At 48.0% G+C, this 13,565-nt stretch overlaps 1 protein-coding gene, 2 non-coding genes and 1 pseudogene across 5 annotated transcripts in view; 1 reads left to right on the top strand and 3 right to left on the bottom strand.

The window, feature by feature from the left end:
• Nucleotides 1–5,618: 5,618 nt before the first annotated feature.
• On the bottom strand, nt 5,619–5,782 carry LOC118601014. The gene has a single exon (XR_004950136.1). It is a non-coding gene; the product is annotated as a U1 spliceosomal RNA (small nuclear RNA).
• A 2,119-nt stretch (nt 5,783–7,901) lies between these two features.
• LOC118600690 lies at nt 7,902–8,027 on the bottom strand (annotated as a pseudogene).
• A 2,045-nt stretch (nt 8,028–10,072) lies between these two features.
• On the top strand, nt 10,073–10,236 carry LOC118601013. The gene has a single exon (XR_004950135.1). It is a non-coding gene; the product is annotated as a U1 spliceosomal RNA (small nuclear RNA).
• Nucleotides 10,237–11,531: 1,295 nt separating this feature from the next.
• The window catches only part of SNX6 (sorting nexin 6), a 47,234-nt gene continuing 45,200 nt past the window's right edge, over nt 11,532–13,565 (bottom strand). For all 3 annotated transcript variants that reach the window (XM_036238797.1, XM_016152068.2, XM_036238796.1), the window contains one exon: nt 11,532–13,254. In XM_036238797.1, the coding sequence (XP_036094690.1) occupies nt 13,201–13,254 (54 nt within the window). In that variant the 3' untranslated portion in view covers nt 11,532–13,200. The remainder of the gene's footprint in view (nt 13,255–13,565) is intronic.

The following is a 13,565-nucleotide window of genomic DNA, read 5'->3' as shown; positions in this document are numbered from 1 at the left end:
GGTCACTTCCCTCGCGCGGACCCCGCGCCCTCGCTGCTTCGAGGGCCCCTCGCCCGAACCTGGCCCGTCCGGAAAACACCCCCGAGAGCGTTTGCCTTCTCGGGCCGCGGGTCGCGGGCCGCCGAGGCGCCGGCGGACCGGGACCGGCAGCCTCTGCGCGCCTGCTCATCTACATACGACACGCCCTTGTGACGTCCCCGGCTCTGAGGCGCAGGACCGACGCAGGTGCGCGCGCGTGGGCGAGTCTGGGACCCGCGCGTGGACGTGGGAGCGGGGGAGAGGGGTGGAACCCGAGAGGACGCGACTTCGTGGGACCCGGCTCCCAACGTCAAGCGTGGTTCAAGTCTCAGGGTTGGTCTCACCTTTTCAACGAAAGAAAAGTTCAGCCCATTTTTGTCCGCGCCTCCTCTATCTCATGTTCAAGTAATCGAAACTCAGGAAAGGTCTTTTTGCCAGTTGATAGTAAGTGCTAAGCCGCTTCTTAAGAAATAGTGCTTATATGTATCCCTGGAGTCGAGTCAAAGTGACGGTGTGCTTAGGAAGGAATATGTAGTATACTAACCTGGTAGCACTGGAAGGAAAGCCCAGGATCCTAAGTTTTAAAGAATGAAAACCAGGATAAAGCGCTGAGCGGTCCACTGCAACCGCAGCCAGGCGGGGGTCTCCCGGGAGCCCAGTGGTCAGGTGCACCTCTCGTACTGTCCCAGCACGCTCACAGGGTGGCCCCACAAAGTGCCCTCTGGTCCTTTCTGCCCTGGACTCTTGTCAAAGATAAATACAACAGGCAGTGGTGAAAGTGGTGAAACATTTTATTCGGTAACTATTGAAAGTAAGGGAACAGCTGAGTTCCGTTCCCATTTGTGCAGAGGTGATTTGGGCGTTTTAAAGGGAGAATGAGAGGATGGATGGCGGCTCTGTTGAATCCGAGAAGTGGAAAATGTCAAAGGGTCGGTTGGTCAGCATAAAGGCTGTCAGTCAGCTGGTAATGACTGGAGTTAGGATGCTATCCTCCTGGAGACTGGGAGACAGAGGCTCTGTCCTTCCCAATTACATTTCAAAGGAATGGCTCTCAGTCCTTGAGAGACACTTTGGAGATGACATTGAGAATTCGTCCATTCAAAAACTGTTTATGGAGTGCATTCCATGGCCGGACACTGTTCAGGAATTTGGAAACAAAAAAGACCTCTCGGTGCTCGCATTTTAGAGAAGGGGAAGTGGGGTGGGAGAAAATTGACAATTGACTCGATGGGTTAGTTAATTACTATGTATAGATGTTAATTAGTATGTTAGATTAAAAACAACAACAACAACAACGAAAAAACAAAACACAAAAAACGGAGGAGGGGGAGAAGATCCGGAGCTGCAGTAGGGGCAGGTGGTGTGTTAAAACTGGGTGGTCCGAGGAGGGCACATTGAGAAGGTGCCATGTGAGCAAAGACCTGAAGGAGGGGAGGTAGTTGGTCAGAGGATGTCAAGCGGGGAAGCGCTTACTAGCACAAAGATCAGCAGGAGTAAAAACCCAGGTAGGACTGTGTTAGGAGAACATCGTGGAGGCCCTGTGTCCGGAGCAAAATTAAGGAGTTGTTCAAAAGTAAGAGAGGTGATTGGTTGAGGGTAAGATCATGAGGGTCTTGTAGACCATCGTAAGGCTTCAAATCTGAGCGAGCCAGATTATTTCGGGGAGAGGAATGTCTTGGGTCCACCTCCCCCCCCCCCCGCCCCCCCGCCTCTGCCCCTCAAAATACTACTCTGGATGCAGGGGTGGCAAGGGCCACAGCAGGGCGACGAACGAGGAAACTTGCATGATCTGGGCAAGAAGATGTTGGCTTCGAATGGTGGCAGAATATGCCACACCCAAATCCATTTTGTTATAAGGATAATTTTGAACTAAAGGCACTTAAAACCCAACAGGTTCGCAGCCGCTTACCCGGTTCCGGATCCGGTGGGTCCTCCTCCTTACCCCGGGAGTCCGAACCACCCCATCCCTCGAAGCCGTTTCGCCAACGCACGCTCCCCCCCGCCCCACCCCCACCCCCCACCCCTTACCCACTGTCTGGCCACCGACCGCTGTTGCGTGCGCGTGCGGGGAGGGGAAATGAGGCAACAGGTGAGAGCCTGGGCCCAGGCATACTGAAAATCACAGTCGCGGGGCCGCGCCACCGCGGAGCCCCCGGGAGCAGCCACGCGCTGGAGATTTGCTCGGCCCGCCCGGAAGAGTGAGGTGGCAGCGTGTGCCCGGCTCACTTCAAAGGGGCTCGCTTGCAACACAGGTCATGTTGGATGGACCTCGGGCGCTAGCGTCTCGGTTATCCCAAGAAAAAGGAATGACCCAGCCAGGACAGTGTGTGCCTTTCGAGAGCTCAGCGGGTAGAGTGGAGGACTGTAGAAAGGACATCCTTAGGTTGCTGGTTCGATTCCCAGTCGAAGGACGTGCCTTAGGCTTTTGTGCCCTCAGAAAGGGCACCGACGCCTGGCACCCAGCCCCACTTTAGGCCGCTGGCCTCTGAGTTTTGACCAGATGGTTAACTCGAGCGCTGGGACCTTAAGGTTAAATTGTCACGTCTTGAAGAGGAGGATGCTGAGGCCCAACCAGAGAACACCCAGGAGGGAAGGGGCTGGGCTTTCACCAAGAGGGAGACAGCTGCAACTTGGGGACAAAGGCGAGGGTTGGTGGTGGAGGGTGAGGGGTGCGGGTGGGGAAGGGGTGGGGGTGGGGCGGGAGGAGAGGCATGAGAGAAGGCGGCAAGGGAGTGGGCCTTGCTCTATTCCTTCCTATGGGAAGGAAACTCCAGAGAGTAGATACACATGGTTGGACCGCATCCCAGAGAGGACCGAACAATGAAACTGCGGTGGGATTGTGGCTCTGAAGCCTCGGGGGTCCGGCTGCCTCTCTCCCCTGTCTCCTAAAGCTCACAAGCTCTTTTTGGTTCTGGTTCTGCCTCACAAACTGGAGACTGCGTTTCCCAACACGTCTTCCTCTCCTGGAGAGCTGCTTCCGGTCTCCCTCCTGCAGTATCAGCCTTCTCTGCTGTTGAACTGCTAAGACTGGCTGAGCCGGAGGTTGTGGAGTCTCCACTGGTCCCGGAGGCCGTGCCTTTGCAGCCTGACAGGTGACCTGCAGGAAGATTCTATTGCTCTGCAGCTACATACAGAGAGCTGCCCAGGGATGCCACCACCTGCGAATGCCACCACCCGCGAAGACCAGCTGACAAGGGACCAAAGACAGAATCTTAGATCTTCATTAGATATGGCCTCTGAGGGATGTGGGGGTGTGGAATCCTTGGGAACCTAGCTTTGGTGCTTAGAGGGAATGGGGTGAGGTGAGGGGCGGCAGTGGGCTTTGGTGACCAGCACAAGCGATAGTGAGACCGGGATGGCCGACTCTTCCTGTTTGGGGTGTCACCGAGAGAGTCCCAGGGGGCCTCCGAAGCACTGACCCTCATCTTCGAGGGACCGGAGGTGCCTGCCGCCCAGTCAGGGGGTGGCGACACACTCAGTCGAGGGAAGGCCACTTCGGGGTGGCTTGCTGTTCTTCTGTGGGACTTACGCTGTGTGAGTGAACAGTCTTGGGGGGTGGGCACACGCCAGCTGGGATCTGAGACGTTTGTAAAATACACGGAGCTGGGGCAAGGAGTCCAACCGGGACACCCGTGTTTTCCACCCCTCCCCCTCGGGCTCCAGTGCCGCTCCGTGAAGCCACAGAACCGTGACCGATTTTAGGAAGCAGTCACCTCTGCCAAAGGAATCTGGGTGGGTGGGCAGAGGAGGGGAGCCAAGCCCCCAGACTGGCCACCGCGGCTTGGTATCTATCTGCCTCGTGAGGCCTTGGATGTGGTCGCCCCGCCTAGCCCAATATCCTTTCTCTATCACTTCCCAGCAAGCTGCAGTGCGCCAAAAGTGGGCCAAAAGTGGGAAGCACATCAGCACCCCAGGGAAGCCAGGTTCTCAGGTGGGGAAAACAGGACCTGAGCCTGGAATATGAGGTGTACTAAAAAGTAAAGAAATGTATAGTGACTCACGGGGGCATGTCCAGCACACATGAGCCACTTTGATAGGGTTCCCAAAGGCCAATTCAAGATAATGATAATAATGGATTATTATCCCTTGAATGAAATAGGTACAGGGCCTAAACATAACGACACACCAGTATCAATGACTCGATCTTGGTCTGTAAATGTCATTCTTCAATGAAAGTAACCACGGCTGCTCCTTGGAGAAGCGACTAGCCTCACTTCTTGGTTGTCATTTTCCTGGGGGGGGGTGGGGGGGTCATGTACATGTGAAAACCTGTATAATGTTCTCTGGTTAATCTGTTTTATGTTCTTTTAATTCTCAGGCCTTGTCGGAGACCCTAAAAGGGTAAAATAAAGTTTTGACTCTCATACAGCTTGAACCAGGGTGAAGCAATGAATGAATATAAGGGGCAGGTATGTGAAAAAGAATAAGGCCCTTACCCTTGACCTGCCTTTTTCTGATGTCTGTACAATGGTCAGATTCTCCTAAAGGGAAAAGGGGCTGAAGGAGGCTAAATTGGAGGCTGATGGTGTGGCCTGGAACAGGGATTCCCAAGCTCCCGGCCATGGAGCGGTACGGATCTGTGGCCTGTTGGGAACCCGGCTGCCCAGCAGGAAGTGAGCAAGCGAAGCTTCATCTGTATTTGCAGCCGCTCCCCAGCGCTGCTAGCATCACTGCCTCAGCTCCACCTCAGGTCATCAGGCATTAGATTCTCATAGAAGCACCGGTCCCTGGTGCCAAAAAGGTTGGGGACTGCTGGCCTAGAGGATCCTCTCCTTCGGGTCAGGAACTGTTTTTGTTTTGCTATAACTATCACCTATAGGCTCAAGCAAATGGTGTTCAGAGACACTACTGATGAAGCTGAACAGCGAGTGTTTCCAATCCTGCGATTTCTCTGTAGGAAGGACACAGTATTGTTCATCTGATCTGGACTCAGAGATGGGACCTGGGAGGGAACCTGCTGGGAGACTTTTGTTGAAGCCTGAGCTGAAGAAATTAATCCAGTAAGTATATTAAATACCTGTTATAGTCATGCGCTATTCCAGCAAGGACGGATGGAGCGCTTCACAAAACAGTAAAGAACCTCTGACCTCATGTAATTTACATTCCAGTGGGTAAAATTAGACCAGTGAAATACATAGTGTGTTAGATGAGTGCTTCTCAAACTTGTAATGTGCACAGACTAAACCGGGACTCTGATTCAGTAGCTCTTGCAAAACTGCTAAGATTCTGAATTCCAGCATATTCTGGTGTCCGCTGACTTGAAGTCGCTGGTAAAGAACCACAGGAAGTAGCAAAGTGCCAAAGGCCTGGGGTGGGGGAGAACTCAGCCACAAAGAGGTGTGGGCAGGACCACAGCTTTGAAGGCAAAAGAAAAAAAAAAAAAAAAAAATGACCGAAGTACCCGGGCTACTGAAGTCGGATTCCCAGTATCCCGACGTGGCACGCTCAGTAAGGTTGCCAACGTCCTCTCAAGTTAAAAGGAGAGGCGTAAAGGAAGCTGGAGATCTACTCGAGCCACCGGCGTTGCCAATAACAAAAAGGAGAACAGAACCCTTCCGGCGCCAGCTCGCAACGATCTGACTTTTGCACGCCGAGAAAATCAGGGGAGAGCGCGAACGCAGTCCCCCACTACCACAAATTATGCAGTCGAGTTTCCCACATTTGGGGAAATCGCAGGGGTCAGCACATCCGGAGTGCAATGGATAAGCCTCGCCCTGGGAAAACCACCTTCGTGATCATGGTATCTCCCCTGCCAGGTAAGTATGAGTTGCTCTACTCGCCTCCACCCCGACCCTCGCGCTCGCCTCGCTCTTCACGCACGGTCACTTCCCTCGCGCGGACCCCGCGCCCTCGCTGCTTCGAGGCCCCTCGCCCGAACCTGGCTCGTCGGGAAAACACCCCCGGGAGCGTTTGCCTTCTCGGGCCGCGGGGCCGCCGAGGCGCCGGCGGACCGGGACCGGCAGCCTCTGCGCGCCTGCTCATCTACATACGACACGCCCTTGTCGTGACATCCCTGGCGTTTTCTCTTTTCTTCAAGCGAGTAGAAAAGACCCGAGAGAGATCCAGCTCTGACTATTCTAAAGCGAACATTCGTTTGTAAAGTTAGATCGAGGGGCTCGATTTTCTCAACGTCTTTTCCTAATCTTTTCTATGCTGGGAAATCACAGTTTGGGCTACTCATCACTTAGGAGGATTTCTAGTTCGTTTACTTTTTCTTTGGCTGCCTTTGTGGCCTGAAGCAGGTTAGGGCATGTTCGTTTGCGTGAATATATGTAGTATGCTACCCGTTTTCTAGGAAAAGTATGAAAATAGAAAAAAAAAAATCAACCGCGATGGCTTTTGAACACAGTACATTATCTATAAGCATCTTCAAGTCCATGGACTAGAACTGCAAACAACTACTGAAATATCCCATCGTAAGTTTGTTTTTAATAGTTCTGTGGTTGTAACAATTCTCTAATAATGCTGTGTGTATTGTAGGATTGAGCTAATGAGTAAATGGATGTTGGGAATCAAGGTTCTCACTGTTGGATAAGAAGATAAAAAAATATGGAACGGGGGAGGTCAAGGAGGAACCGTGTGGTTTTAAGTTGGAAACTGAAATTGACATCGATACGGGCTCATTATTTTTAATAGTTGTAAGTAGGTACGGGACATATATTTATCTCCTAGCTGTATCCACTGAAGGGGCCTAGAAGCGAAGACACCCCGTAGCCAGGAGCGTACCTAGTGCCCTGCTCTTCCTTTTTAATGCCATTCCCCACTGAAAAGAACGAGGACTCTCTGGAGAAATAGATGATTCTCAACAGTCAGGGAAGGTGACTTCTTCCCTGGATAAGCCTGGAACATCTTGTGCCATAAAATGAGGAAATGCTCCAAAAATTCTATGAACGTCTCAAAGGAGTTAACTTGAAGGGGCTTTTATAGATCGAATATGAGAACATTGGAACATCAAAATAAATAAAAATGGTTATGGAGTATAAACAACTGAATAATAATCATGAGTTCATATTGATCGTCCTTGAGGGAAGAAAGGAAGATGTTTCCTTACGCTTGAACGCCAACTAATAGATGTAAAAAATGACGGAATTTGAAAATCGACATTTGACGATCACAAAGCAGGCGTCATCACCAGATGCGAAAAACTATTGTGTTAAAGTTTGATGAGGAATAGGATATTTACATATCTTCAAATTATCTCCACACGAAGTAATAATTGCAAAGGGCAAATCTGGTGAACACCTCTATTGGCAGATGGGTGGGGTACTGGCCCCGTGTGCACCGATTTGTTTCTGTAGTGCCCTCCCATATTGACCCTGGATTTGGCTATGTGACTTGTTTTTGCTAATAACATCAGTAAACATGATGCCAATAGAAGATTGAAAAGCATTTTTTCACTGGGACTTGATCACACTTGCTGTCCTGAGACCACCATGAGTAAAAGCCCGAGTTAGCCTATTGGAGACTAACCTACAGGAGGTTAATCTATTAGAACCTATTTGAAAAAGCCTGGATTAGCTCGTCGAAGGTAAGTCATGTCAGTTGAGGTCCCTTAGACTGGCTCCAACTGGACTGCAGCTGTATGAGTGATCCCACTTGAGACCGACCTGAAAAACTGCCCAGCTGAGCCCAGCCAGAATTGCTGCTCCAAAGATTGTGAGCAAATAAAATAGTTGTTATTTTAAATCACTACGTTTTGGGGCAGTTTGTTTATTCGGCAATGGATAACAGCTACACCACCTTAACCAAGTAATCAATATTAACACCACCAATAATTGAACACATACTTCATGTGCCTTTGAATGTGACACTCAGAGGAGGACACGGTATCACGGTGGTAGGACTGTCATAAATAAGTACGGGCATACCTTTTTTTTTTTTAACGCCTACAGCACCTGGTCTTCCTAGGTGGTCTCCCAGCCAAGTAAGTACTAACCAGGCCCGACCCTGCTTAGCTTCCGAGATCAGAGGAGATCGGGCATGTTCTTCAGGCTGGCATGGCCACAGACATACCTTCTTTTAGCGTACTTCAATTTATCGCACCTCACGGATGTCGCATTTTTTCTTTTTTACCAAATGGAAGGCAAGGCTATCCGCTAGCAAAAAAATTACAGCTTGCTCTTTTAATGATATTCACTTTATTATGGTGGCCTGGGACCAAAACTGCAATATCTCTGAGGTACGCCTGTGCCACCAACTTGGTGGCTTAAAACGACAGTTTTAACAATTTACGTAAATGATGTATTTAAACAATTTATTATTTAAGCAATTTATTTAAACAATTCTCTCCCAGTTCTGGAAGCTAGAAGTCCCAAATCAAGGTGTTAGAAGGGCCACACTTCCTTTAAGACTCTAGGTAGAATCTTTCCTTGCCCCTTCCTGGCTTCTAGTGGTGACAGTCAATCCTTGGCTTGCAGTTATATCACTCCAGTTTCTGCTTCTGTCATCACGTGGCATTCTCCTCAACTCTGTACTTTACACGGCATTTGCCTCTTATAAGGCTATCAGCCATATTGAATTAGGGCCCACTCTGGTAACCTCACCTTAACTTAATTGTATCTGCAAAGATCGTATTTCCAAATACATGCACATTCATAGGTACCAGAGGTTAGGATGTCAATGTATTTTTTGGAGGAACACAAGTCGACCCCTAACAGTCACAAAATCACTTATGTAGTCTTTGTTTCAGAAACGCATGCCTGAATGTGATTATGTGGAATCACTGGACAACCCCCAAATTGAAGGATATTCTACAAAATAACTAGCCCGTAGTCTTCAAAAATACTTACATAATGAAATTCAAAGGATGACTTGGGAACTATTTCAGATTAAAGTAGATTAAAGAGACACAACTGAATGCAACACGTGGTTTTGAATTTTTCCTTTGCTATAAAGAATGTTACTGGGACGATCGATGGAAATCGAATAATGTCTGTAGAGTAAATATTATTAACATTGTAGCAATGTTAATTTCTTGATTTTGATCATTATACTGGGTTTGGGTAAGAGAATCCTTTGTTTTTAGGACATGCTAGGAAAGGAAACTTCTTGAAACAACCAATAATCAAAAGGGATGCTGCAATACGTTACTTCGGATCTTTCTGCAGCTTGAACCTCAGGGAAGCCTAATCTCTAGTGTCTGTCTCTTGTGCTTTGCTGCAGAGCACTGACCACTCACTAACACACCATATTCCAATCATTTTGCTCACACCTGAGAAGGATGCACCTTTAACCTCCACTTGATCTCAATCAGGAGTACTCATGTATGGAAGAGAAAAAGACAAACCGGGGAGCTTGAAAGAGGCAACCTAATCCCCCAGGACGGAAATGTGACATTTCTGTTCATTTGATTTTCAGAGTCCATGCAACACCCGCTCCAAGCCCACACAGCTACCGCTTGAACTGACTGACGCCTTGCCCTGATATTCTCTGTTCAAATTTTCCTTTTACTGTTGCAAGATTAGGTTTCTACATACGTTGAAATATCATGAATGAGGATTAAAACAATTTCATGTGAAACAGGTGATGAAACTCTAACATTTTTAAAAATTAGTTTCAAGTATACAGTACATTGGTTAGACAGTACTTAACATGTAATCAACATCGTTGCGTGTCATTTTCGCGGAAATGACGGTGAGACCAACCCCAAGCCCCGAACCCTGGGGGGCTCTAACTGCTGGCCTCGGTTCCGGTGAGATCGCGTGCTCTCAGGTTCCCATCCGCAGGTGCCAGACTGGTCGCTGAGCGCTCCCCTGGACCCGCCAGGTCCGCGAGACAGGGGCGGGTCAGAACCGGAAGCGAGACGCTGGAGACGTCACAAGGGCGTGTCGTATGTAGATGAGCAGGCGCGCAGAGGCTGCCGGTCCCGGTCCGCCGGCGCCTCGGCGGCCCGCGGCCCGAGAAGGCAAACGCTCCCGGGGGTGTTTTCCCGACGGGCCGGGTTCGGGCGAGGGGCCTCGAAGCAGCGAGGGCGCGGGGTCCGCGCGAGGGAAGTGACCGTGCGTGAAGAGCGAGGCGAGCGCGAGGGTCGGGGTGGAGGCGAGCGGAGCAACTCATACTTACCTGGCAGGGGAGATACCATGATCACGAAGGTGGTTTTCCCAGGGCGAGGCTTATCCATTGCACTCCGGATGTGCTGACCCCTGCGATTTCCCCAAATGTGGGAAACTCGACTGCATAATTTGTGGTAGTGGGGGACTGCGTTCGCGCTCTCCCCTGATTTTGCTCGTGTTAACAGTAGAGTTGGTTGTTTACGTCTAAGTACGTAGTGCATTTTCGAGCTCTTCAGGTTTGATTTTTCTAATCGGATTTCTTCCGAAAGCCACGAATTCGTCTTTGCTTACCATCTTACGTTAGGCCTTCACTTTTTTTTATTTTTTCACTTGCATGATGGTGGCGAAACCGGAAGGAAGAGCCCCGGCTAGTGAGTTAACCCAGGCTGGGAATGAGATGAGGTGAGAGTTGAGTCTTGTTTGTTATTCTTTAACGTAGAGTTCTCCCTTAGGTTTTTGTGGTGATGGGCCTGGGTGGAGGCGTGACGTTTCGCTCCACCCGGAGACATCGTAATGTGAGATTTAAATGCAATTTCACCCTTTGGTTTTAAGGCTTTGAGTCGCTCTTATTTTCCTGCAGAACTTTCCCTTTTAAACCAACCACCCTTGACTCTTCCATTTCACTCAATTTTCTGCAGTGCCTACTTCGAAAGGATCACGTTGAGCTCAACTCCTATAGTTTTACTTAAAACTTTAATATTGTATAAGCCTTTCCAAACTAGGTACCACCAGTCTTTTCCTCGCTGATCTACGGGCCTGCTGACCCACTTCTGCAGTTTCGCCTGTCCTCCACTCCCATTCCAGTAAACCCTTCATCTCTCAGTCCCAGGCCGTTCCCAAGGCCTCGCCCGCTCCCGTTCCTCTTTCAGCGTTAACCGTCACTAGAGGGAAACCCTGGATGGTTCGCGCAGGGCTTTTTCTCTGCAGATAGGCATCTTCCTGTTGCACCTTTGGGTTTGTTCCCCGGGCACGAGATGACAGATGTATGTTTATTGAATGCTACAATTCAATACCAGTGAATGGAGTGCTGGCTATTTTTATTAGGGACAAGCAGCGAGCTAGGCAATAATAAAATGTTTCCATTGTTCTGGAGGTGCAAAGTAGAATCTTTCCTCTGTATGTCCATGAGGGAGTTAACATACATGTTTCATCTAGTTCGTATGATTTGTTAGAAGACCCCTGCAGTGTGGCAGTCAACTCATACCAAGCAACACTCCTCCCTTGCCGCTTCCAGTCTACCCACACCTCAACAAGCGCTCAAAAAATGTAAGGGGAAACAAAAAACAAAAAACAAAAAACACCTCAATGAAAATGAAAGGGGCCAAAGGATGTACCATCCTCCCTACCCCCTTTCCCCCAAAAAAGGCCACTTTGGTACAAACAGATCAGCTGATGGATATGTGGAGCACCGTATAGCTTTCTGCCCTGCACTTTGTTCGCTCTTAACATTTACACAGCATCTTCACGTTTCCAAAGCACTGTACCAACATTTATTAATCCTCACAACATCCCTGTGAGGTAGGTCAGTATGTCCTTTATAGTAGAGAAACTGAGGCAGAGAGAGGTTAAGTGAACCTGCCTGAGGCCACAAGGGTCCGCATCGAATCCAGAAGCTAGGGTTTCATCCCACGTTCACCCGCTGGTGAGCATCACATGGGTGACACGAAGGACAAAACACACGGGTCTCTCAGCCGACAGAAAAAATCAACAGTTCAAATGGCATCAGGGAACATCAGTTAGAGAAACATTAACCAGCACAACAGTGAGGCAAGAGAACGTGCTGCAGAGGAAGGCTGGAATTATCGTGACTAGCCATGGGACCTAGAACAGGCACTTTCAGAACGTTTTGGGAAGATGGACAAACTAGGAACCCATCTGAGGATAATCGCCCCCAAATGCATGTGGTTTCCAAATTCTAGAACTTAGAAACAGACATTGGAAAAATCCAACCACTCGACCTAATTTTAAACTAGCTATGACACAATGTTCATTCACATTAGAAAGGCCGATATTTATAACTACTGACAGTATCCTTTTTGTACCCTTATTCCAAATATTGCAATTTTCCCCCATCAAGTGCTGTTCCCTTTAGCTGACCTCCTCCTCTCCACGCTGGCATAACTACCAAGTAGCTCAATGACATATGTCACATGGTTAATTGGCCGAGCTAGGGATAGAATCCAGGAAATCGTTAACAGACCATATTCTCAGCTCCTGTATTTTAGAAGCAGCTGTCTCTAACCTGCCTCTGCTGGATTCCACCTTCCATGAAGTATGAAAAGCACAGAGAAGCAGTTCATTCTTTTGTAAAGGGATAGGCGAATTTGGTTCAATATGCCGCCTTAAAGGAAATAAGAAAAACTAAGACCTGCTCTGTAAAGCATTACACAGGAGTAGATTATAGCAACTCCAGATTTTAAAGTGATACAATGATCAGAGTTAAAAACCATCACTGTTATCACTGTTTATTTGACAATAGTTGGTTTCGTCTACAAGTTTAAGGCAAACATACTAATGCATTTGCTTTTCTTCCGAAATCATACTTAGAAAGATTACATGAAGTCTGTCCCAAAACTTCTAAGAAATATTAAAAATAAATCTGATTAAGTTTTTTTTTTGTTTTTTAAACCAGGCTACATGAATGAACTAAGGTGGTACACAATTTTTTTGTTGTTGTTTAATAAACAAAACTGGAAAAAAAAAAAAAGGTAATGGCAATCTTTATCTCGTTTGAAGAATACATTTTGAAAGAGTTAAACTTCAGAAATTACTTAAAGGTAAATAAGGTTGGCAGCCATAAGGAATACTATTCATAAAATAAACACAATTGTAGAGGCTACTTAAAAAAAAGAAAAAGACTGAAATTTGGGCTTTCGAAGAGGAAGCGCGCCCGGTGAGTGACGACTGCCCCGGGGAGCAGCATGCAGGTGCCGGAGCGCAGCGTCTACCACAGACCGGCAGCACCTGTGGACGGCACCACTTCATGTTTCTCAGAAAAAAGGACAGAAGATGCACTTTGTCAGCTGTTTCTTTTGTTTACAGCGAGCAGTAAATGCCTAACATCATTAAGAGAACAAAAATAAAATCTGAAGGAAGGCAGCCCTTTTTTAACCGGAAGGTGGAGTGTGGCTTATGTGTCTCCATTTAACACTGCCAGGCAGTTCTGCAGCAACTGTAGGTTACCCTGAAAAGGAAGGGAGAATAAATTATGAGGTTCAAATAGTTTGGAAGAGTCTTACTGAAAATAAATAGTATCAGAAATCACATAACTTTAAATTTATTAAGATATGAGAATTTTGGAAACAGCCATTATATACAAATAAAGGTTTAAAGACATGAAATTACATGTTTCGTGTACAAGTTTCCGCATACTAGATTTTTCAGCAAATTTCCATCTAAACAAATATCCGTTTTGAATTATCTGGCATGTTCTAATGAGGGATAAAATATGCCCTTTGTGTCCAAGTTAAACTACTGTACGTTTTCTCACTACAA

This window comes from Rousettus aegyptiacus, unplaced genomic scaffold, assembly GCF_014176215.1.
Source record: "Rousettus aegyptiacus isolate mRouAeg1 unplaced genomic scaffold, mRouAeg1.p scaffold_m13_p_3, whole genome shotgun sequence".
Classification (NCBI taxonomy): Eukaryota; Metazoa; Chordata; class Mammalia; order Chiroptera; family Pteropodidae; genus Rousettus; species Rousettus aegyptiacus.
The sequence above is the reverse complement of the archived record's forward strand: the minus strand, read 5'-3'. Positions and strand labels throughout refer to the sequence as shown.